At 39.9% G+C, this 26,412-nt stretch overlaps 1 protein-coding gene and 1 non-coding gene across 4 annotated transcripts in view; both read left to right on the forward strand.

Moving 5' to 3' along the window:
* The first annotated feature begins 999 nt into the window (after positions 1 to 999).
* On the forward strand, positions 1,000 to 1,106 carry LOC125166979 (U6 spliceosomal RNA). The gene has a single exon (XR_007152656.1). It is a non-coding gene; the product is annotated as a U6 spliceosomal RNA (small nuclear RNA).
* A 17,889-nt stretch (positions 1,107 to 18,995) lies between these two features.
* GMDS (GDP-mannose 4,6-dehydratase) overlaps positions 18,996 to 26,412 on the forward strand; it is a 640,362-nt gene continuing 632,945 nt past the window's right edge. Inside the window, exon 1 of one of the 3 annotated variants that reach the window (XM_047858179.1) lies at positions 18,996 to 19,353. In XM_047858179.1, coding sequence (XP_047714135.1) covers positions 19,252 to 19,353 — 102 coding nt within the window. In that variant the 5' untranslated portion in view covers positions 18,996 to 19,251. The remainder of the gene's footprint in view (positions 19,354 to 26,412) is intronic. The other 2 variants (XM_047858177.1, XM_047858176.1) reach the window with 2 other exon arrangements.

A 26,412-nucleotide genomic window follows, 5' to 3' on the forward strand; every position in this document is an offset into this window, starting at 1 on the left:
TTTGGGTATGGAGAATTTCACCATCTACAAAAACACACAAAATAATTTTAATAAATTTCCATGTACTCGTTTGCCAATCCCAACAAGTATTGATTCATGGCCAATACTTCTACATCTGTTAAACCATTGAAATCTTATTTTTCCTAAGTGACAAGTGTTCCTTGCATGTAGCTTTTGCTTTCTTAGGCTACACAGCCAGGGGTGGATGGTAGTTAACACCTGGGGTTAACAATAACAACAGCAACGAGACAATAATATCAGTGTGACTTCTTGCCCTTGGCTCCCATCCAACAGCAGCAATGGGATCCCAAATTTCCTTGTCACTCTCCTTTCTCTGAGAGGGTTCTAGAGGGTTCTAGAGGGTTCAGAGTATTCTCTGATTCATGAATTGTTTTTGGCAGCCTCTATTTTTTCCCCCATGGTCAGAGATGTTCTTCTGCCACTTAGAGACTTTGGGGGACAGTTGCCATCTCTGCCACTATTGGGATCAGCATAGGCTTTTTTTAGACAACTTTTAAGTTCATAGAAAAATTGAGAGGATGATATAGAGATTTCCCATATACTTTCTGCTCTCACATGCATACCTTACCACATTGCCAGCACCCCCACTCCCCTCCCTCCAGAGTGGTGTATTTGTTACAATCAATGAGAACCTACACTGACATATCATAATCAAACCAAGTCCATAGTTTACATTAGGGGTCACTCTAATGTAATGAATGTGTTGTATATTCTGTGGGGTTAGGCAGATGTTTAATGACATATCGACCATTATAGTATCACATAGAGTAGTTTCACCGCCACCAAAATCTTCTGTGCTCTGCCTATTTACCCCTCTCCTTACAATACTTGGCAACACTGATCTTTTTACTGTCACCACAATTTTGCCTTTTCCAGAATATCATATAGTTGGAATAATATAATATGTAGTCATTTCAGATTGGCTTCTTTCACTTACTAACATCCATTACTCCATTTCTTTAATAAGATTCCTCTTTGGTGCTCACTTCGGCAGCACATATACTAAAATTAGAATGATACAGAGAAGATTAACATGGCCCCTGTGCAAGGATGACATGCAAATTTGTGAAGCGTTCCATGAATTAAAAAAAAAAAAAAGATTTCTCTGCCTTTTCATGACTTGATAGTTCATTTTGTTTTAGCAATAAATAATACTGTATTTTCTGTGGATAACCACAGTTTATCCATTCACTTACTGAAGGACATTTCGATTCCTTCCAATCTTTGGCAATTATGAATAAAGTTGCTGTAAACATCCATGTATAGTTTTTGTGTGAACATAAATTTTCAACTCGTTTGGGTAAATAGCAATGAATGTGAATGCTGGTAAGAGTTAATATAGTTTTGTAAAAAATGGCAAAATGGTCTTCCAAAGTGGTTGTACTATTTCGCATTCCCATCAGGAATGAATGACAGTTCCTGTTGCTCCACATCCTCATCAGCATTTGGTATTGTCAGTGTTCTGAATTTGGGCCATTCTAACAGATGTATAGTGGTATCTCATTGTTGTTTTAATTTGCATTTCCACAGTGACCTATAATGTAGAACATATCTTCATATATATATTTGTGATTTGTATTTTTGGTGACCTGTATGTTAAGATATTTGGCTTATTCTTTTAAAAAATTTTTTAAAATGATTGCTTATTTTTGAGAGAGAGACACAGAGCATGAACAGGGGCGGGGCAGAGAGAGAGAGGGAGACACAGAATCTGAAGCAGGCTCCAGGCTCTGAGCTATTAGCACAGAGCCCGACATGGGGCTCAAACCCATGAACCATGAGATCATAACCTGAGCCGAAGTCTGATGTTTGACTGAGCTACCCAGGCGTCCCAATCTTTGGCTTATTCATTAAGTGGGTTGTGTTTTCTTATTGTTAATGTCTAAAGAGTTCTTTGTATATTTTGGAAAACAGTCCTTAATCAAATATGTCTTTTGTAAATATTTTCTCCTAGTCTGCAGCTTGTCTTCTCATTCTCTTGACATTATCTTTCACAGAGAAGTTTTTAATATTAATGAAGTCCAGCTTATCAATTATTTCTTTCATGAATTGTGCCTTCAGTGTTGTATCTAAAAAGTCATCACCACGCACAGGGCTAGATAGTAGATAATGTAGGTTTTCTCCTACATCATCATCTAGGAGTTTTATAGTTTTTCATTTTAGATTTAGGGGTCAATACACTATTTGAGTTAATTTTGTGGAAGGGTATAAAGACTGTGTTTAGGTTTCTTTCTTTCTTTCTTTCTGCAGCTGTTCCAGCACCATTTGTTGAAAAGACAAATAGTCTTTGCTTCACTGAATTGTCTTCACTCTTCTGTGAAAGATCAGTTGACTCTATCAATGTGATCTATTTCTGCGCTTTCTATTCTGTTCCATTGATCTTTTGTTTCTTCTTTTTCCAATACCACCCTGTCTTGATTACTGTAGCTTTGAAGTAAGTCTTGAAGTCAGATAGTGTTAGTCTTCCAACTTTATTTTTCTACTTCAATATTGTGTTGGCTGTTTTGGGTATTTTGTCTCTCCATATGAACTTTATTGTTTTTAATGTTTATTTATTTATTTCTGAAAGAGAAAGAGAGAGTGCAAAAGCATGGGAGGGGCAGAGAGAGAGAGAGAGGGAGAGAGAATCCCAAGCAGGCTCCACCTGGCTTGAACCCACAAACCCAAGAGATTATGACCTGAGCCAAAATCAAGAGCTGGATGCTTAACTGACTGAACTACTCAGGCACCCTGTCCATATGAACTTTAGAATTGATTTGTCAATATCAGCAAAATAACTCGCTGGGATTTTGATTGGGATTGCATTGAATCTATGGACCAAGTAGGGAGAACGGACATTTTGGCAATATTGAGTCTTCCTATCCATGATAATGGAATACATGTCATTTATTTAGCTCTTCTTTGACTTCTTCCGTCAGAGTTTTATAGTTATCCTTACATATATTTTACACACATTTGGATAGATTTATACCTAAGTATTTCATGTTAGGGGGTGTTAATGTAAATAGTATTGTGTTTTTAACTCCAAATTATACTTATCCATTGCTGGTATATAGAAAAACATATTTCTATTTCCTAATATTTTGGATACTAATTTTGTATTCTGCAATCTTGTTATAATTGATTATTAGTGCCAGGAGATTTTTGTGTTTGCTTTTTTTTTTTTTTTTTTGGTCAATTTTATTTTGGATTTTCGACATAGATAATCATGTTACCTATGAACGAGGACAGTTTTACGTCTTCTTTCCCAATCAGTTTACATTCTGTTTCTTTTCCTTGTCCTATTGCATTAGCCTGGCTTATTATAAATGATTTTTCTGTATCTATTGATATAATCATGTGATTTTTCTTTTTCAGCCTGCTGAGGTGATGGGTTACATTAATTTGGTTTTCAAGTGCCAAGCCAGGCTTACATACTTAAGATAAATGACATTTGTTTGTGGTATATCATTCTTTTTATACACTGTTACATTCCGTTTGTTAATATTTTGTTGAGGGTTTTTACATCCCTGTCCATGAAAAGTATTGCTTTGTATTTTTTTCTCCCTTGTAATATCTTTGCAAATTTTGGTTAGAATAATGTTGGCCTCATAGAATGAGTTAGGAAGTATTCCCTCTGTTTCTATCCTCTGAAAGAGATTGTAGAGAATTGGTATAATTTCTTCCTTAAATGTTTGGTAGAACTCACCAGTGAACCCCCCTGGGTCTGTTTTGGAAGCTTATTTATTATTGATTCAATTTCTTTAATAAATATAAACCTATTTAAAATGACTATCTCTTATTGTGTAAGTTTTGGCAGATTTTGACTTTCAGGGAATTGGTTCATTTCATCTGGTTGCCAAATTTTTTGAAATAGACTTGTACATAGTACTCTTTATTATGCTTTTAATATCCATGACCCATGTGTTCTTTAGAAGTGTGTTGCTTAATCTCCACATGTTTTAGGATTTTCCAGTTGTTTCTGTTATTGATTTCTTGCTTAATTCTATTGTGCTCTGAAAGCAGACATTGCATGACTTCTGTTTTACCTTTGCTAAGGTGTGTTTTATGGCACAGAATATACTCTATGTTGGTGAATGTTTCACGTGAACTGGGAAAGAATGTACATTCTTCTGTTGTTGGATGAAGTAATCTATAAATGTCAATTATATCCAATTAATTGATGGCGTTGTTGAGCTCAACTATGTCCTTACGGATTTTCTGCATGCTGGATCTGTCCATTTCTGATAGAGGTCACCAGTCTACTTTTTGTCATTATTACTGCTGTAATTGATGTTGCTGTTGCTAATCTCACTGTGGCCGCTGCTGTTCTTGCGAATGCACTATTGTATCTTCAGTATGAGGTTCCTTTTTTAAACTTGTTATTTTTAATTTTTATTATTGTTTTTAAAATTTATGAGGTGCCTTTTTATTTGGATCTCTTGGATGGGTATTGTCCTTTAAATTCTTACTGTCAGCTTTTTCTTTGAACTTGGGAGAGTATTGATGAGGAGACTAGGTGAGGAATTATTTGAATAGCTTCACCAACTCTCACACTTAGAAGTGTTTCTCCCTTTCAATGAGGAGCTAGTGCCAGGATAAGTAGGGGATATCTCTGCTTTTACCCATATCACACCTCATTCACCTGTGGCTTCTCTCAGAGGTAGGGAGAGTGACTGCCTTTGTAACTCCTCTTATTTCAAGTATTTTACTTCTGATGTCCTGAATAAAACATGACCTACAATTCTAAAGCACATCAGTGTTTTATTTTTGGAGGCAGACACAAGATCCTTCTGTATGTAGCCCTTGCAAGTCAGCATCCTTATCCAAATTATGGGAATGTATGAAGTCCTCCAAAGATAAACCCAATATCTCCTAAGACTTGGAAGAAACAGGTCCAAAATGGTGACTGTATGTGTATCTTACATTTCCTCCAGAAAAACATACAACATATATATATTTTTTTACATTTTGGAGGTCTGACTCCTATCACTACCTTCCTCCCACCTTCATCTTCCACCCACCTCAACCCACCTCCTTCTTTTGTCCTCCTCCCATTTATGCTCTCTCCACTCACCATCTTGAGATTCTTTTCAGGTGGTATGAAAAAAGAGAAAGGACAGAAGTTTTGTCATCCTACTAAAGGTTCTGTTCTGTATTACCTTGGAGGAGAGAAGTTGGCTTGAAGAGTGATGAGATAGGTAAATGGTCTTACCTCTAGAGTTTTCACCAAGCCTTCTCAGATGTGGTTTTCTTTACCATTAGTTAGGCATACAGCGAGTGTTCAACAAATACTTTGACTGACTGATAGTTTCCATCAATCCCGGTTTTGATACAGTGGGGACGGTTTATTTCCTGGGCCTTCTTAGGGTAGTCTTATCCAAGCTCAACCCATGTTCATACAGGTATGAGAGCCAGGCCCTAGCAGCACATAAAGACTCTGCTTTTTATTCTCTTGTGCATTGATTCCATGCATGAGTAGGGGCTCTAACCTTTTCATTTGGACTCCATTCATTTAGATAAAGATATCTAGAATCCCAAGGCTTCATGCCATCCCAAAACACGCTGGATTTTTAATCACTGGTGGGAAAGCTGTTTGTCTTTTTGTTCTACCTGCATTTGTCAGCTACTTATAAGAGTGAGAAAATAGCAGATATATGTACCCTACAGGCTTCATTATGTGGCTGGCATGCTCCCTTTACCAAGGCTCTCAATCATAAAACTGCCTTAATATGGTAGATCTTTGTCTACACTAGCATTATTGGGACTATTAGGGCCCAAGATAATTTGGACTTTTTCCCTTTCATAATCCCTTGACATTTGCATTTACTCTTCCTATTTTTATATAGATGTATGACTATGTAGAGAAGAACAGATTATGGTGAAACCCTATAATGTGAAGAAAAGAAATCAAGATATAGAAATTGATCGTGTCTTGGTTTTCTATTTTTTAAGCAGGATCCAATTAGAAAATATCAGGAAAAATAAACTCCCAGTGAGAATAACTACATAAATTATAAAACCTTGGTATGAATCTAATAAGAAGAGTATCTGAACTATGTGACAAAACCCTTAAAACTTTAAAGTCCTAAGTTAAAGGGTAGGAAACAATATTATAAAGAAATAAATATTTTATATTAATCTATAAATTTAATGGTATTCCCCCTAGAAGTCTCAGTGGAAAGAATTTGACAAAGGATTCTGATATTTTCCAGGAAGAGAAAATGTGTGGAACTAAAAAAGAAATTTTGAAAACAAAGACTCATAAAGAGAAAAATATTATGACATATAAAGCTATTATATTAAAAGAGTTTGGCATTGAAAAAGGAATAGATAATTAAATCAACAAAACAAATGAGATTCTAGTGTAAGAATCATGTCTAAATTGTAATGTAAGATATAACAAAGGAAAAATATACTATCAATAGATGGTTTTGAGATAATTGGCTATCTGTTTGAGAAAAAATGTATTTTATTACATTTTATATAACAATATAAACAGAAAAAATAGCAGAACAGTTCTATAATCTTACTGTGAAGAATACTTGCATAAGTTACTTACTAAAAATAAAGGGAAATGAAAAGAAATGGACCCTAGGGACAGACCTTAGGGTCAATAATTTCCATCTCCTGAAAGTCATGAAAGTAATATATTTATAATATATAAAATAACAGAACTTGGGGCTCCTGGGTGGCTCAATCGGTTAAGAAACCAAGTCTTACTTTCAGCTCAGGTCACGATCTTGCAGTTTCATGAGTTCAAGCCCCATGTCCGGCTCTGCGCTGGCAGCATGGAGCCTGCTTGGGATTCTCTCTCTCCCTCTCTCTCTGCCCCTCCCCCACTCACACTGTCTCTGTCTCTCTCAAAATAAATAAATAAACTTAAAAAAAATAAATTAACAGATCATTACTATCTAGCATACATAAATATCTTTCATAAGTCTGTAAGAAGATAAACTCAATAGGAAATGGATGGACAAAATATATGACAAGGTGATTTAGAGAAAAATGAATAAAAATGGTAAAACAATCATTTGAAGAGATGTTTAACTTCACTAATGCTCAAAAACATGCAAATTAAGACAAGGTACTGCTGATACTATCAAATTTTGAAGAATTCCAGATTGAATATTCAGTTTGGGGAAGGGACTGGGGAATCAAATACTTTTATGCACTGTGAGTGGAAATGTAAACAATGATTACTTTTATTGAAGGCAGTTTGGCAGCATGTATTGGCACCTACTCTCTGGTCCAGTATGTGACATATGGTAGGCATGCAATAAGTATTTGTTGACTCAGTGCAGGATGACTTCTGTGACTGGAAAGAGCATGGACTTTGCAGTCAAACAAAACTGAATTTTATTCCTGGTCCTGACTTTATTTACTAAGTAAACTTCAAGCAATTTATTTAACTTCCTTATACTCCAACTTCCTTTTCTAGAAAATGGAGATACTTCTTACTTTTAGGAGTTATGAGAAATAATGAAACAATACATGCAGTGTTTCATTCATGGCTGCCAAGTTGTAAATGCTGGATAAATGAAAGACTTTATTGTTTCCCACATGGTTTTTCTGGCCACCCAAGAGAATTCTATTTCTTCAGATAACTTTACCCAGACTCTTTTACATTCTCCTTCCTCACCATCCAATCATCTCGCTATTTAAATTCACCTTTTCCAGAGGCACCTGAGTGGCTCAGTCAGTTAAGTGCATCTGACTCTTGATTTTGGCTCAGGTCATGATCTCATGGTTCAGGAGATTGAAACTTCATCAGGCTTCACACAGGTGTGGAGTCTGCTTGGATTCCCTCTCTCTCCCTCCCTCTGCCTATCCTCAGCTCTGTCTCTGTCTGTCTCTTTCTCACAAAATAAATGAATAAATAAATAAATAAATAAATAGACAAGCTTTATATAAAAAAATAAAATAATTTCAGTTGTTCCAAATCTGCCCTTATGCTGTTATCTTTTGTGCTGCCAACTTCATTAGAATCTTCCAATTAAGGATGATGTTCAGTATCACATGAGTTCTTTAATAGACTCATCACCAGTACTTTTTGTGGATTTAATTGCACCCCCTCAAAAGACATGTTCAAAGGTCCTGGGACTGTGACTTTATTTGGTAGCAGGGTCTTTGCAGATGTAATTCAGTTAAGATGAGTTCAAACTGGAATCGAATAGACCCTAAATCCAGTATAACTGTCCTTAAAAAAAAAAAGAAAGAAAGAAAAATCTGGACACAGACACACACAGGGAGAACATCAAGTGATTGTAGAGGCAGACACTGGAGTACTCTATCTTCAAGCCAAGGAACCCCAAGGATTGCTGGTAACTATCAGAAGCTAGGCAGAGGCAAGGGAAGATCCTCACCTAGAGCCTTCAGAGAAAACATGGCTATGATGACACCTTAATTTCATACTTATAGCCTCTAGAACTGTGAGAAAATAAATTTGTGTTAAGCCACCAAGTGTGTGGTACTTGGTTAAGGTGCTAAGAGACTGATATTCTGGCCACAAAAGGTCATTTGATTCTAATTCTGGAGTTAGTAATAATCTGTGGAACAGTTTGAGGCAACACCAGGTTTTTATAATTAAGGATACATTTCCTAAAATATAATCTTGTTTTTCCAACATGAAGCCAGCCTTAGAAAGGGGGAGAATAATTAAGGATTAGAAAGGGTTAAAAAAATCTCTAAGGAAACAAGACAACAAACTTGTTCTCTCAGGACACTGCCTCAGGAAGAATAGTCAAATGGGTAGGTTCCCAACCAGTGAGCTCCAAAGGCTCAACTTTCTTTGGCAGTATGCCCTAGTGGCCATTAAAGTTTTTCTGTACTATATTCCTTTCCTTTCCACTATTTGGTGGCCTGGAGATATGTATTAATAAGAATACATTGAGTTGTAAGTAACAGAACACTCATTTAAAGTAGTTTATAGGATAAGGAACTTTCCATCTCACATAACAAGAAGCCTGGAGCTAAGAAGTTTCAGGATTGGTTACTACAGTTGCTCAGCAGTTTTCAGTTGCTTCTCTACAATTTTGACTTCCTTTTCATAATCGCAAGATAGCTACTGCAACTCTAGGCATCAAGCCTTCACATCACAATCCTCAAAAGCAGAAAGATGAGTTTTTCCTCACCTATTTCTTTTCAGGAGGAAAACCCTTTCCAGGAGTTCTCAGCAGATCTTTCTGATGTCTTAGTCTTGTATAAGACTCCATCAAGCTATCCAAGATAATGGATGATGGCATATCCATAGCTTGCCATAGTTAGACAGTTTCAGGGTGACTATGTGTGTTTGATGCCTGGTCATTAAATAACTAGAGGATAATGCACCTACATGGCATTGGTTGTTTAGTCAAAATTATATCTGGAATCTGGACAGGATGTAAGTGATATGCCTGTGAAAGAAAGTTTTTGAAACAATGTAATTATGCTGATTTTCCAGGTTGCCATATTTTAGGTTTTAATAGTTAGTCTCTACAAATGGTTCTCTGACTGAGCCATGACTCTGAGTATTCATGCTCTGGTGTAGTCCCTACCCCTTGAATCTGGACTGGCCTTATAACTCTTACAACTTGGTTTTCTTCAATAGAATGTGACAGAAGTTACCCTGCATGGCTCCTGCATGAGCCTACATCATACAAAACCTTGCAGCTTCTGCATGGGATTCTTGAAATGTTCACTTTTGTGAAACTAGCTGCCATGCAATGAGTCTGACTACTCTGAGACTCTCGCAGTGTGAGGAAGCTCAAGGTAGCCACATAGAGAGGCTACATGGAGAGACAGAAATGCCCAGCCAGGCTCTAGCATGCTAGTTACCCCAACCAGGCATGAAACATGTGATTGAAGAAGGCATCTTGGACTTCCAGACCATTAGGCCTTCAGATGATTCCAGTCCCAGATGCCATTTGACTGCAACCAGAAAAGTGATCTTAAGTAAAAACTTTCCATCAGAGCCCATTCAAAAGCAAATAATAACTTTTTTGTTTAAGACGCCAAATTTTGGGGCCTCCAAAGAGAGAGGGTTGTAGACAGAAACTGTGGTCAATAATGTCCATCTCCCGATATTTATGACTTCATGGAATTCCCTTCCCTTGAGTGAGGGTGGGATCTGTGACTTGCTTCTAATCAACAGAATATGGCAAAGGTGATGAGATGTTTAGGTTATGTTTAGGTTATGTATAAATAAGACTCCATTGTAGCATACTGAAGTGAGAGGTTCTTCTTGCTGGCTTAAAGAAGTGAGCAGTGTCACTGAGGAAGCCCGCAAAGCAAGGAACTGCAGGATATCTCTTAGGATTGAGGTTGGCTTCTTCTGACAGCCAGAAAAAAACCAGGATTGTCAGTCATACATCACAAGTAAATGAATTCTGCCACCCACCTAAAACACTTGGAAGCAGTTTCTTCCCCTGTCAACCCTCCAGATGATAACATGGTCCAGTTGACACCTTGGTTACAGTCATGTGACACCCTGAGCAGAGAGCCCAGGCAAGTTGGTCACAGACTCCTAAGCACAGAAACTGTGAGATAGTAAATGTGTATTGTTTTCAGAGCTAAGTTTGTGTTAATTTGCTACACGGCAATATAAGACTAACACATGGAGTGAGTGTATTTTGCCTGAGAAAGGGATGTGAATTGAATGGCCCAAGGATGACCTGAAGTGGACAGTTTCCAAAGAGGGCTGCCATCAATTCCTCTTTGCACATTCATGCTGCTTCTCACATCAAGAGGTGGAATCTAACTCCCTTCACTTGACTCTGGGCTGGGCTTACTCAGTTGTTTTGCTTTGACCAATAGAATGTGATAGAAATGATATTCTGAGACTTCAAGGCCATCAAAATGAGTCTTGAGGTTTCTTCCTAGGTCTTTTAGAACCCATACTCTTGTTAGACCTGAACCACTGTGTAGGATGTTTACCATGTTGGAAGAACCATGTATAGAGACCACATAGAGAGGCCAGATGTAGAGAATGTCCTGGTCATCTGAACTCTCTGCTGATGTCAGCCTTCCAGCCTTCCCTGATAAGGCACCAGACTGTGAGTGAAGACTTTTTGGACCCTTTAGGGCATACTAGCTGTCATCTCAACACCAGTGAGTGACCCCAGATGATATCACGAAGAGCAGGACTGCCCAGAAGAACCCTGCTCAAACTACTGACACACACAACAAATTGCAGTTTGTTGCGTGCAGTAATCAGGCAAGATTTGGTTGGGTCTCTTCCAGGAAAGGTAGAATACCACCAATACTAACCTGAGGATATCTCCCATGGAGGTGGGGAGAGGGGGACTCAACAGCAGAACAATTATACCCATCACATCTTGTTGGGTAGAGTTGTATTACTTGCCTGTGCCAATCCTTCACTAACTATGGAATTAACTAAGAATGGAATTATGATGATTCAGATTAATCAACATGCACCTCCTTGTGCTCCTTTCCCTGAACACTTGCTGAATACTTTGTATGTTTGAAGTCAAACCATAATCTCTGCCATAATGATTACCTGCTGCCATACTCATCGCGCCAAGACCACAGATGATACTGATTTTGCCTCAACTATCTCCACTGCTTGCTGGCAGCTGAAGGCTATGTCCTTACCAGTGCTTACTGCTCTTCAGTGAGGTTCCTGGAGGAGCAGTTGACTTTTTAGGTGCTTACACTTTGCTTTGAGAACTTGGGACAAATTACTCCTGATCTGCATCTGAGGATTATTTAGTGGTCTCAACTACTATCACATCAGCAGTGAGTCTTCTCACTAATAATTAGGACACAATGTGGGACAGAATCCAGATGCTCTTTAGCCCTCCTTCTATCCTAGAGTGAGGCATCCTTAAGGCTTGCCTCCCAGAGATTGAAGAATTTCTCTCTTGGTGAGAAGGAGGAGACGATTAAAAAAAATTCATTAGGATAAAAAATTCTCTTTGCCGTGGAACACCTAGGTGGTTCAGTCCGTTAAACATCTGACTTTGGCTTAGGTCATAATCTCATAATTCGTGAGTTTGAGCCCCGCGTCGGGCTCTGTGCTGACAGCTCAGAGCCTGGAGCCTGTTTCGGATTCTGTGTCTCCCTCTCTGCCCCTCCCCTGCTTGCTCTCTCTCTCTCTCTCTCTCTCTCTCTCTCAAAATAAACATTGTAAAAAATTTTTTTACCTTCTCTTTGTCATTCCTCTAAGGAGGTATAGCAAATTTTCTAATGCATAGGATTTGTGGTGCTTGACTGTATAATCCCTAGCATTCATCTGTTACCTGTATATATTAGGCTCATAACCAGGCCCTTTACTAGTCATATAGGTACTAGAAGGAAGATGGAAAGCCGTTACTAGTTGAAATGGGCTCTGTTTGAGTTTGACATTTATGACAGCATCTTGAATATGTTAAACATGTTAGTATAAAAGGATAAAGTTTCTCTGGAATTAGAATGCTTAGAATTAAAGGGGCACCTAGATGGCTCAGTTGGTTAAGCATCCGACTTCGGCTCAAGTCATGATCTCATGGTTCATGGGTTCAAGCCCCACACTGGGCTCTATGCTGACAGCTCAGGGCCTGGAGCCTGCTTCAGATTCTGTGTTTCCCTCTGTCTTGGCCCCTCCCCCACTCTCTCTCTCTCAAAAATAAATAAACATTTAAAAAAAAGATAGAATTAAAAATGAGGCCTATATTTTAACCTTGAGGCAATTTTGACATATTATAAGGATCAGACTAGTAGTCAGGAACTGGAAATTATCCATGGGCAGTCAAAGGTGTTTTATTCCATCATCTAATTGAAGGAATAATGTATTACCTCATCTTTAGTGTTTTGTGTTATTGGAGATCCACTTTTTATTGAGCAGGTCTTTAGGAAATATCATAAAGAGAGTAGTGAGCACATATGCATTCTCAAATCCAGAGAGGAGAATGCTGAAAATAGAAGCCAAGGAAGACTTAAAGATTTATATACTTTCCTCCCGGGTTTGATGCCACTAATGGAAAAACAGTGTTGTATGCATCGAGTGGAGATTCTAATTAGACAGCACAGCAATGATCCCAAGGCTCTGATCCTGGGGTTTCGTGAATTAGGAAACTCAGATTACCAGAGTGGAAAACTTTCTCAATAAATAGCTCTTCTAGCTTGAAAACTATTAGTCCAACTAAAAAAATTGGAAATTAAAAAGCAAAGGAGGTAGAGACAACATGTTTAGGCACACATGCTCTATTAGAGACAGAGGTACATCCAGGGCCCAGAACTCATACTTCTTTTTTTTTTAACGTTTATTTATTTTTGAGACAGAGAGAGACAGAGCATGAACAGGGGAGGGTCAGAGAGAGAGGGAGACACAGAATCTGAAACAGGCTCCAGGCTCTGAGCTGTCAGCACAGAGCCTGATGCAGGGCTCGAACTCACGGACCGCGAGATCATGACCTGAGTTGAAGTCGGACGCTTAACCGACTGAGCCACCCAGGCGCCCCTGGAACTCATACTTCTAATACTCATTTGCCTGAAGACAGAGAGCTATGTGATAGAAAATTACAAGAGTGAGGATATGATAAATACATGTCTTCAGTTATTTTGAAACCCTTTCCCTTTTCTAAGAACACAGTCCAAAAAATCGCCGTAGTGTGATTTCATCAGTAGAATGGAATAATCCCAAAGTGAGGTGACAGATTTCAGGAAGTCCTTACAGGCTTCAGAGCTATCTCGTCACCTTCCAGTTCTGTTTCTAAAACTCTGTTGCTTTTGCCATGAATTCTAAAAAAGGAGACTGACACAATTTAGTATTATTCCAAAGAGAAACATGGTGGAAAACGGAGATCATAAGTTGTCCCATCTCCAATAGAGTTGGATTTTATAAGATCTAATGTAAAAAGTCACTACTTCTATTCTGCTTGTTTCCTAAACTGGAAAACTGGTATAAATCCTGAAGTAGAGGTAAGGTAAAAAGGAAAAATGGTCTCCACTTCTCCCTTGTATGTTTTCCCTACTACAATGCTTCTCTTTCAATCGTATTCACACACAAGTAACCATTTCATTAGTCTTTCAGTTTTGGTTACAAACCCTGAGTCTGGATTTTGTGTCTTGTCTCTACTGCTGTGTCAGTCAGTGTGTAGAGTGGGACACAGACACTACCCTAGATATTTCAAGCAGAAAAAGAGTTAGTGCAAGAAATTTTGTTTACAAACTCTTTGCAAAGACCAAGTTTGGCATTTTTTTTTTAAAAGTAAACAAGCATACAGCGCAACAATTGGACTCTTGGGCAAAATGAAAACTATATTCACACAGAAACCTGTACATGAACGTTTACAGTAGCTTTATATGTAGCAGCCCCAAACTGGAAACAGCCCACATATCCTTCAATAGGTAAGTGGCAAAACAAACTATGGTACATCTATACCATGAAATAATTCTCGACAATAAGAACACCAAACAAACTATTGATACACACATCTTGGATGCATCTCCAGGAGACTTAAACTGAGTGAAAAAAAAAAACAATTCCCGATGATTACAAGCTGTATTATTCCATGTATGATACTTTTTGAAATGACAAAACTTTGGGGGTGTAGGACAGATTAGTTTCCAGGGATTAGGGGTGGTGATGTAAAAGGGCAACATGAGGCATCCATGTCAGAACTACTCAGTACTTTGACTTTGGTGGTTGATGAATGAACCAACATGTGTGATAAAAGGCATTGTATAAACACACACACTAACACAGACACATGCACAAATGAGTACAATGGGGGAAATCTGAATAAGACCAGTGAATTGTATAAATGTCAATATCTTGCTTATAATACTGCACTGCAATTTCTGAGGAGGTGACAAAGAGGGAAATTGGGTAAAGGGTACATGGGATAACACTGTGTTATTTCTTACAAATATATTTGAATTGTACAATTATCTCAATAAAAACTTCAGTTAAAAACTTTTTTGGGTCATAGAGAGTCTTACATCTTTTGACATGACATGCTGTTGCCAGGAACACTTAAACATTGTGCCTGGGGTCCTGCTTTGAAAAGCATTCACAGAATTACAAGCTGAAGTCAGGTCTTCAAACACCATGCTAGCACTTTGCCGTCCACAGAAGGTGACTGACTTAATTGGCCCAAACACTGACAGCCTCTGGATTACTGACTGGAGGTCTTCAGCGAGTTGCATGTTCTTCTTCACCCATATAGAAAGGGAACAAATGGAGCAGTAGTACTATTAGAAAATAAACAAGAATCTTATTTCCATTTTTCCCCATAATTTAATAAAAAAGGCATGAAGGGAAAATTGGGATATTTCATTGGAAATAAAAGCAGTGTTCTGGATCAGTAATTACATAATAAACAAAAACAAAAACTTCTTTTGTAAGGGTGGTAGTGCTTGGGTGGCTCAGTCAGTTAAGTGTCTGACTCTTGGTTTTGGCTCAGGTCATGATCTCACAGCTTGTGGGTTTGAGCTCCATGTCAGACTCTGCACTATCAGTTCAGAGACTGCTTGGGATTCTCTCTCTCCCTCTTTCTCTGCCCCTCCCCCCTCTCAAAATAAAGAAATAAACTTTCAAAAACAAACAAACACTTCTTTGTAAGGGATGGAGGAACAGAAGCCAGGGAACCATCGCTGGGCTGTTGATGTCAAGGGCATACCACCATAGTTCCAAGCTAAAATTTAGGAAACTGCTGCTGCTGCCACCCTACTGGCTGTTGTACTCATGAAACTTGTGTGACTAGACCCAAACTTGGGGTCTAGTTGCCAAAATTCTCAGGTTAGTTTGACTAGAAGTAGAAAGATGGCCTTTGTTTTACCTCAACCTACCAGACGGAGGGGGAACACATCTGATTGCTGTGAACTCAATTTGCTTCCAAAATATCAGATGCAAAATGATCTGGGAAATGTGGGCTTTAACACTTCAATTTTTACAGATAGTAAATGGAATGGGGATTGAAAGGGTCAATCATATTTACCATAACCAGCCACTAGCTATGTGACCTTAGGCAAGTTTATTAACCTTTCTGGTCCCCATTTTCTATCAAACAGAGATCATTATAAATGAGATATAGCATAGTGCTTGGCACATCTTACTGCTCACTTAATACATTCTAGTCATTATCATTAATTTTCTAACCTGATGTATGGTGAAAGAATATTACAAATGTTCCATAGGTTAAAAGCAAAGGAAAGAATGATTAAAAAAGAAGAGATAGTTTGGAGGTGAAAGCAGAGGTCTTATTTTTGAATACTTCACGTCTACTCAATGTCAAGTAATAAAGATGTGAAAAAACTTATTCAGCATATTAAGTATTGAGTACTAAATATACTTATTAAGCATAGTAAGCATATTAATTATACTTATTAAGCATATTAAGTATTAAGTATAGAATGGTTGATGCTGTGAACCGAATTGAATCCTCCCAATATTCATATGGTAAAGCCCTAACTCACCATATGATGGTATTTGAAGATGGGGGCCTTTGGGAGGTAATTACATCATGAGGGTGAAGATCTCATGATGAGATTATTTCCCTTATAAGTAGAGACAGGAGAGAGATGATGTCTCTCTCTTCACCATGTAGGACACAGCAAGAAGATGGCCCTTGGTTATCCAGATGGAGAGCTCTCACCAGGAACCAAATCAGCCAGTGAATACCTCCTCTGAACTCAGAGCTATTACTATCCACTAAGTAGCACATCCTCCTCAGAGATTTGTTTTGAGTTGACAGGACTTGTTATGGGGTTGAATTGTGTCCTCCCCTCCCCTCAATTTTATGTTGCAGACAACCTCCCTGCCAGTACTTTAGCACATGACTTAATTTAGAAATAGGGTCATGGCAGAGGTAGTTAAGCTAACATGAGGTCATATTGAGTGGGCCCTAATCCAGTATGAGTGGTGTCCTTATAAGAGGAGAAAATTTAGACACAGATACATGTACAGGGAGAATGCTATGTGAACATGAAGATGGCCATAAAAAGCTAAAAGAGAAACTGTAGAGGAAAATAACCCTGACAATCCCTGATTTGGGATTTTCAGAATTGTGAGGAAATAAATTTGTATTATTTAAGCCACCCAGTCTGTGGTACTTTGTTGTGGCAGTCCCAGGAAACCAACATACAGCCCTACCACCTTTCTTCAGAGAAGTTTTCTAGGGAAATATCCTTCACTTTTCAACCTTTCACTGTGTCTCAGAACTACCATTTCCCTCAATATTTTGTAATTATTTTATTTATAGGACCTACAACATCATCAATTTTCTATGGGTCTTCTATTGTTATACTTCTACTGTCATACTAGAAAAGGCAAATGTTCAGTATTCACTGGTGTGGTAGGAGGTCTCACAGCTGCAGGGTAAACTTGGTAGGTCCTCTCTGAGTAACCTTTTTTTTTCAGCAATTTTGGGGAAAATGTTAAATAATGTATTTGAAAGTATGTTTATATTAAAACAAACATAAGTTTTCAAGATAATTTAGTAGATTTCAAAGACATTTCTTGCTTATAGTAAGTTCCCCTAAATGAAAGTGTTCACTATCTTGTGCATCAGGGCCTCTTCATTAACCATTCAGAGGCAGCCTTCTACTATTGCATGTAATACACATTTATTCAGTTCTATGTATAGAATAGACAGATGAGGGACAAAGTGTGAAACCAAAGACAAGTCTATCTATAAAGATAAGGAGTATTCCTGAGGAGCTTAGGGGACAAACAGATTTTAATTTTAATTTTTTTTAATGTTTATTTTTGAGGGAGAGAACAGAACATGAGGGGCAGGGGCAGAGACACAGAGGGAAACACAGAATCTGAAACAGGCCCCAGGCTCTGAGCTGTCAGCACAGAGCCTGATGCGGGGCTCCAACTCAGGAACGGTGAGATCATGACCTGAGCCAAAGTTGGACGCTCGACCGACTGAGCCACCCAGCTGCCCCAAACAGATTTTTATTTTAAACCTGAGTTTTTCTGCTTTGGGGATTTGAGGTCTGTAATAACTTGCATGATAGGTTGGGGATTCTCTAGTCACTCACTTTGTGATTTGGAGTGATGATCCGAGGTGATTTACTGCAGAGAGGAATAGCTGCAGATAAGCAGAGCAATGGAGACAGGGAAGTTTTTGTCTCTTCTGTGGATTCCAGCCAACTGCTTAGGTACACACACCTGCTGCCCTCCCAGTGTGTGAGTCACCTCTGCTCTTCTCTCTGCCCAATGTGCGGCTGCCATATGGAAGCCAATTCAGCAGACATCAAGCTAGGACCCCACCTTGCATTTGAATTGTTATTTTTTTGAAATTGGCCATGTCTAGGTTTATAGGACCTTGCAGTCTTTTCAACATTTCCTTAAGTTGCACATGAGTGAGGCCAGACTTACTTGTACTCTGCCAGACCTCTGAACTACAATACTTTGAATCCAGTTACTTGGAACTTTGTGCCTGGTTCCAAGCTTCAGGGAAATATGAGAAGAGCCAGAAAGCCAGGATACAGGTGAGGTTAGTCTTAACTCACATCTGTGACACCATTTAGGGTCCTTGTAACGCTAGTGCTTTCAGTACACATAAAACCAAACTCATCAAAAGGCATTGCAACAGGTTTCCATAAATTATTTATCAAAGCTAATGGCCCCAGGCCCTGTGACGCCTAGATTTGGAATTCAAGGCTTTCTCCTCACTTAATTAAAGGTCAGTCCATACTTTCTCTCAGCATCCTCTGGAACTATTAGCATTCCTGGGAGATTCAGAGGGGCGGAGGACAAGAGATAGGGGTTCCAAGGAGGGTAAGATGGTGAAGTCTAGGCCACTGACGGCCCGACCTCTCCACGCCAGGCCTTGCCAAGGGACTGGCCAGGCGTAAAGACCTGGTAAGAGTTCCTTTCCTGAAGCTGCCTATCACACCCAGACAGAGCAGACACAGCCCAGCGGCCAGCCCGCCCCTCCGGCGCCCCACCCCACCCCCGGAGCCCGCGCGGCCAGCAGCGGAGGGGGCGTGGCGTGGCGCTGCGGCCGTCGGCGGGGGGCGGGGCCTGCCGCGGGCGCAGAGGGAGCGTCGCGGGCTGACGCGAATGACGCGGCGCCCGCCAGGCCGCAGCCCCGCCGCCAGGCAGTGGGGCCCGCCTCGGCCCGCCTCCGGCCCTCCCCGCCCGGCCTCCCCAGCGCCCCTGTCAGATTGTGGCGGCGGGCTGCGCGGTGCGCTAGTTCCTTGCAGCCTGGGCGAGGAGACTTGCGCGCGGGCACACCCCCACGTCCCTTAGGCGCCGCTGCCTCCGCTCCACTGGCCTCCGCTCCGCCCAGCCTTCTGCCGCACGCCCGTAGCGACATGGCACACGCGGCGGTACGCTGCCCCAGCGCTCGGGGCTCCGGGGACGGCGAGATGGGCAAGCCCAGGAAGGTGGCGCTCATCACTGGCATCACGGGCCAGGTGAGTGCTGAGGAGGGGGTTTGAGCCGGGCCTGCTGCTGCCGGGGCACATGTACGCCTTGCCCCGCGCTCGGGGCTGCCCGCGTTTCCTGGAACAGCCTTCTGGGCATCCCGGAAGGTTTCCGATGTGGCTTGTCGTAGAGCTCGGAGACAAGATGTGTCTTGTGGAGAGTGTCCTGGATACATTGGATGCTTCTAGGCTTACCTTGGGGGCGTGGGGGCGTGTGTTCTACTTGGGATGTGGTCCTCAAACCTGAGCAAGATTACGCTGTCTCACCTGTCCTGCCGGCGACTGGAGCGCTTGTTTTTCCAAGCGCTCTAGGGTGCACTTCCAATTCAGTTCTTTAGAGATCCTAGTGCTGGAGGAGGGAAAGGGACTGGTTTTCCGTGAGAGAGAGAGAGAGAGAGAGAGAGAGAGTGAGTGTGTGTGTGTGTGTGTGTGTGTGTGTGTGTGGAGTCAACTTGCTGTATTTCCGTGTAAGGGCCAAGGCCACTTACCTGCTAATGCTTGGGAAGCAGGGGAGTTCTTGCTCTTTTCGTTCCCCCCAACCAGATTTCCAGACGAAAAGACAAACTAAAAGAAAGTAGTGCCGTGGGGCCACAGACCAGGAAATGTTTTTGTTTGGGGAGTACACCTCACAAAACCTTTTTAAGTACACAAACTCCTGAAATTCATGTTAACACATTTGAAGTGTATGTGACAGACTGGTCCAAAAGTTAGGCTAGGGTTCTATTTTCAAATAAAAGGAGTTCCTTGAGTGAGATAATCATGAGGAGCTGTCCTGCATGTTGGAACCCCCATGTGCAGACTGAGCGTGACTGTTCCTGACAGTCATCTCTTAGAGATGTTGCAACAGGTAGGACCCGACCACTGTATCTAACCAGACTGTGCTGTGTGAGATTCATTGGTGATGGAATAATTTTGCTCATGTATTTTTGTAGATAGTATTTCTGGAGATTTCCTGGTAGTGGCTAATATTACTCTGTAATGAAGATGATAATAATAGCTAATAAATGTGTTTATTATGTATCGATCACTTGACTAATATTAACTCATTTAGTTTTTACAAGTACTCTTTGAAGGGGATTTTTTTTTTTAACCTTCACTTTACTGATGTGGAAAGTGAGGCATGGGGGTTTGATTTGCTGAAATCAAACAACTAGAAGTGTCTAATTCGGATTCAAACTCTTTTCACAAAGCACTCTAGCATTAGAAAAGAAGTTGGAATTGGCCAGATGTAGAGTCAAAGAATATTAGACAATTTTAACTACTGGATATCTGATTAGTTTCTGATTATTCATGCATCTTACTTTGTTTAAGGTAATTACAGTAAACAACTGTTTGAAAACTGGTTGAAGAGGTGTGTAGGACAAGGATTTGAGGTTGAGGAAGTGAACCATTAAATTAGTCAAGGGCCCATATGCTTCCAGGTCACGGCCTACATACTTTTTTTTTTTCTCTCTAATGGTGAGGACTCTTCCAATTTCTTATACTAGATCTGAAGGTCAAATGTTTACTAAGGTTATATGAACTCTTGAAGGTAGAGATTTTTTTTTTTTTTTAGTACCATTAAGAAATTAGTTAAGCTGTTAATGTAACTCTGTTGGTATGGCTTATACCAATTTGAGTGACCAACACTGTGAATCAATGCAGGTTAGAAATAAAACCTTGTTGCGAGCTTTGAACACAGTCATCTGGTTGGTACTGAGTGACAAGGGAGGAGCAGAAGTGGCCCCCACTGTAGTTTGTCCTGTAGGCTGCCACAGGGGAGTCTTTCTTATACATGTGTTCAGCATGCTATGCCCTGGCCAGACACTTTTGGTTCATCATTTCATTTCTGACTTTAAACTCCTGCTTGAGTTTCAGGCTCCTTTTACTCTCAGCACCAGCATTTTAAGCTTTCCTCCAACATTCACCCTCTGCATTATTCCTTTCCATGTTAGGTTGTCGTGTTGGCTTCCATAGCCCCTGGCACAATGTTGAACTCTGTATTGCCATGTAAGTCCTTGTTAATGGAATTTAATGCCCTGCTATACTTTGCATTTATCTTCTAGGACAGTGACTCCCTACCTGGGTATTAAGGAACTCCAGAGGACTATGGAGTTAATACCAGAGGTCTGAAAATCTATACGTTATTATTCATTTAAAATTTTTTTTTTCAAAGTTTATTTATTTTTTGGGGTGGCAGAGAGAGACAGAGCATGAACGGGGGAGGGGCAGAGAGAGAGGGAGACACAGAATCGGAAACAGGCTCCAGGCTCTGAGCCATCAGCCCAGAGCCTGACGCGGGGCTCGAACTCACAGACCGCGAGATCGTGACCTGGCTGAAGTCGGACGCCCAACCGACTGCACCACCCAGGCGCCCCTATTATTCATTTTAAAAATAATATTCAGTGAGAGCTTACTGAGCCACTCTGCAAACATTTTATATCCCTACCTTAGAGGCAGATACAATTTTTATTCCCAATTTACACCTACCTAAGTAAGGTTAAGAATGTTCCCTGGGAATGCACATCCAATGAGTGTCAGAGCTGAGATATGAACCGAGAAGTTGCTTAGACCCATTTTGTTAACACACTTCTGTGGTAAGCTACACACAATTAAAATACAGTTCTGTGTGTGTGTGTGTGTGTGTGTGTGTGTGTGTATTAGAGAGTGAGGGAGAAAGAGAGAGATTGTTTTACTCTAAGAAGTCTCAGATTCAAGAAGATGAGGCAGACACCATTGCCCTTAGGGCATTCGTGTCATTGTGCCATGATGGGCTCTTAAATGGGTTGTCCCAAATTCCCACTTGAGAATGAATGCAGATAGCCATGGTGCCCTGTCTGCTATTTATCATCTCTAGTATTTATCATCAGGCTTCATAGTCTAGCTTCAGCCCTCCTGTCTGTTCTTAATACAGTAGTTGTGAATCATTTTCTCAAGTTTTTACCTCAGTAAATCACCTTAAAGAAAAACAGGCTCTGGCTTTGCATTGCTGCCTCTAGGCCCTCTACCAGTTATCGCCAAAGCTCACCTCCATTGATTGTCTTAATTGTGCTTGTGGTTCTTTACTACATATACGGGTGGGTGGAACTGTTCTTGCTGTTGTGTGAATACTGTCTCTTTGTACCTCGTTGGAGTCATTTTGTGGCTGAATGCCCTCACACATTGTACTCCTTTTCACTCTCCTAAAAGCCTCTTTGCACTCCAAGTAATCCTGCCAAATGCAGCCATTCCATGAACTTTCTTTGTGTTTACATATATGCACCCCCCCCCATTGGCTTTATAGGTAATTTACATATCTTGGTTCTTTGGTTGGTGAACTGCTTCAAGATAGAAACCTTTTCAGCATGTTATCTCCCACATAGTTTTAGTTAGTGGGCTTTCAAAAATGTTGACTTACTCTTCTCATTAACAACACATCTTTGTTCCGTGACTGCAAGGTACAATGCTTGTTTTGATGCTGGTGGGAGTATAAAGATATTTAAATTTACTCATTGCCCACTGGGATTTCACAGTCTTTGAAGAACTTAAGACAATGCACATGAAAAAAGTAGTGTTGTACAAGTATGTTAGGGGCCAAATGAGTGGTTTATCTAACCTCAGGATTCTGGGAGAAGTTGTTGAATGCTAGAAATAGCAGGGACTATATTGGGGTGAACAGCATGCATAGGAGTGCAGAGAGAGGGGAGGGTTTGGGGACAGTGAGCACCGATACAATAATAACAGAGGGAATTTAACTTATAAATTAGTTATACCCTTGCTCATTTCCAAAAAGATTCTGAGGTGGCATCAATAAAAAAACACATCATTGGACCATCATAAAAAGAATGAAAAGAAAAAAAGCCCCAGCACCCCAAAACCAAAAAACAGGAGTCTGCAGTGAAGGCAATAGAAAGGTGGAGGTAGTGTACCAAAACCCAAAACTAAGAGGTGGCTGCTGTCAAGGTGGACATAAGATTCAACTTTGAGGTTCCTTATAGTCAAGGCAAAGTGATAGGTGAATGATAGGTGAGTGAAACTTTTTATTAGTATTACACTCTTAGAGAAATAACTTAAAAATGTTTATTTATTTTGAGAGAGAGAGAGGAAGGGAGCATGTGCACAAGCAGGGGAGGGGCACAGAAAGAGGGAAAGAGAGAATCCCAAGTAAGCTCTGCACTGTCCACACAGAGCCTGATGTGGGGCTTGATGTCACGAACCATGAGATCATAACCTGAGCCGAAGTCAGGAGTCAGCTGCTTAACCAACTCAACCACCCAGGTGCCCCTAGAGAAACAACTTTTAAACAACAGAACAACATGATGCACAATATGCTTGATAGTAGTTTTTTAAAGAAGACACTCATCTCCCTGGGACACTTTTATTACTCCCTATTGGATGACAAAGGCACACTTTTTTGATAGAGACTTAGATAATTGAATGGTTAGTGTTTGTGAATTTTTCCCTTTTTTAAACATATACTTTTCTAACATCTGTTATTTCAAGCTGGTCCCTGCCAAGAGAGCAGGCAAGTTGGAGCTGTAGATTACTTTGTCAGGTATGTTGATTGTCAGTTTAATGTTGGTGTTTTAAAAGTGGAAGAATTTGACATGGTGAGGTCCTTCTCACTTGTAAGTTGGTCTAGATTTTCTTTGGGAAGTGGTTTAGATCTGGCCAAACATTTAAGCAAGTACCTATTCAAGGTTCCAGATTTCTGCATCATGACAGATGGAAGAGAAAGCATTTATCTTTAAATAGTCAAGAGGAGTTAACTTGTCTGTGTTTGGAAGACAACAAAGAAACTTTTGGTCCCTTTGGGTTATCAAGGTCAGATTCTTTAAGTCATATTTTGTTTCAGAATTTTTTTTTATGGCTTATTTTTTATTTTCACTGATTTTGTTTCATTTGAGCATACTCTAGCTTCCATGAAACAATCCTGGCCTTTAAAGAAAACACGTTAAATGGATAACCTAATTCCCTGGACTCAGGTGGCTTTTGCAGGCTTCCTTTTCTTCATTGAAGGGTTAATTTAGCACATTAGAAAATAATAGTTGAGAATTGGCAGGAAGTACCATTCTCCCCACAATTTTCCTTAACTCTTTTTAATTAATGCTTCAATTGAATTATAATAGATGAAGGGGATACTACCTCTTTTGGTTTTACTTTCTGATGCATATTCAGTTTCCCACAAATTTCTACATTCCAATATAGGTATCAGAATCATCACTTATGGAGATGGAGATTTATTTTATTTATTTATTTATTTATTTATTTATTTATTTATTTATTTAATATGAAATGTATTGTCAAATTGGTTAACATACAACACCCAGTGCTCATCCCAACAGGTGCCCTCCTCAATACCCCTCACCCACCTTCCCCTCCCTCCCATCCCCCCATCAACCTTCAGTTTATTCTCAGTTTTTAAGAGTCTCTTGTGCTTTGGCTCCCTCCCTCTCTTTTTCTTTCCTTCCCCTCCCCCATGGTCTTCTGTTAAGTTTCTTAGGATCCACATAAGAGTGAAAACATATGGTATCTGTCTTTCTCTGTATGACCTATTTCACTTAGCATAACACTCTCCAGTTCCATCCACGTTGCTACAAAAGGCCATATTTCATTCTTTATCATTGCCACGTAGTATTCTATTGTATATATAAACCACAACTTCTTTATCCATTCATCAGTTGATGGACATTTAGGCCCTTTCCATAATTTGGCTATTGTTGAGAGTGCTGCTATAAACATTGGGGTACAAGTGCCCCTATGCATCAGCACTCCTGTGTCCCTTGGGTAAATCCCTAGCAGTGCTATTGCTGGGTCATAGGGTAGATCTATTTTTAATTTTTTGAGGAACCTCCACACGTTTCCAGAGCAGCTGCACCAGTTTGCATTCCCACCAACAGTGCAAGAGGGTTCCCGTTTTTCCACATCCTCCCCAGCATCTATAGTCTCCTGATTTGTTCATTTTAGCCACTCTGACTGGTGTGAGGTGGTATCTGAGTGTGGTTTTGATTTGTATTTCCCTGATGAGGAGCGACGTTGAGCATCTTTTCATGTGCCTGTTGGCCGTCTGGATGTCTTCTTTAGAGAAGTGTCTATTCATGTTTTCTGCCCATTTTTTCACTGGATTATTATTTTTTTGGGTGTGGAGTTTGGGGAGTTCTTTATAGATTTTGGATACTAGCCCTTTGTCCGATATGTCATTTGCAAATATCTTTTCCCATTCCGTTGGTTGCCTTTTAGTTTTGTTGATTGTTTCCTTTGCAGTGCAGAAGCTTTTCATCTTGATGAGGTCCTAATAGTTCATTTTTGCTTTTAATTCCCTTGCCTTTGGAAATATATCAAGTAAGAAATTGCTGTGGCTGAGGTCAGAGAGGTTTTTTCCTGCTTTCTCCTCTAGGGAGATTTAGTGAAATGTGATAATGTCTGTTAAAACTAGCCCATTTGATTGGTAATGGCTACATGGAATCCTGGAGCCAAGGCTTTTTCCAGTGCAGGGGAGAGGCCCATGATTGGTTAGTGATGTCTGCCTGGGAGAGGGAGTGACAGCATGCATGCTATGTCTTTACAGGATTGCGACTCCTTGAGAATAGGAAAAAAGTGTCTTAGTCATTTATCCCCTGTGAGGTACTCAAAATTAAATTAATTAAATTAATCTTTAGTTACTGTTGTTTATTGTCTTGCAGAAGACTTGCCTGGAAATTGCAGATGATTGTAGAAATAAGAATAAAATGTTAATGATGTATTCCTTTTTGGTTGGGTAGAAGCAAGACATCGTCAGGGTACTGGGCAGATTGGGATAGTATATACTTGACAAATTGCAGTTTAGGAGGTGAAATGATTTATTATAACTTAAGGTTTAAAGGACATGGAATATGTTCATTTCAGGGAAAAAAGGTAACATGCCCAGTTTTGTGTGATAGATTTCCTACTGTTTTTGTATTCATATTTACCACTAAATTTGAAGTATACTCCTGTGGTATACATGTTGGGATTTTAGAGCTACAGTTAAATACCATTATTGTGTAGAGGAGGAAAGGAGACTGAGAAAATGTGATTTCCCCATGTCACACAGAAAATTAGTGTTCATGTTGA

The sequence above is a fragment of the Prionailurus viverrinus genome, chromosome B2, assembly GCF_022837055.1.
Source record: "Prionailurus viverrinus isolate Anna chromosome B2, UM_Priviv_1.0, whole genome shotgun sequence".
In the NCBI taxonomy this organism is placed as follows: Eukaryota; Metazoa; Chordata; class Mammalia; order Carnivora; family Felidae; genus Prionailurus; species Prionailurus viverrinus.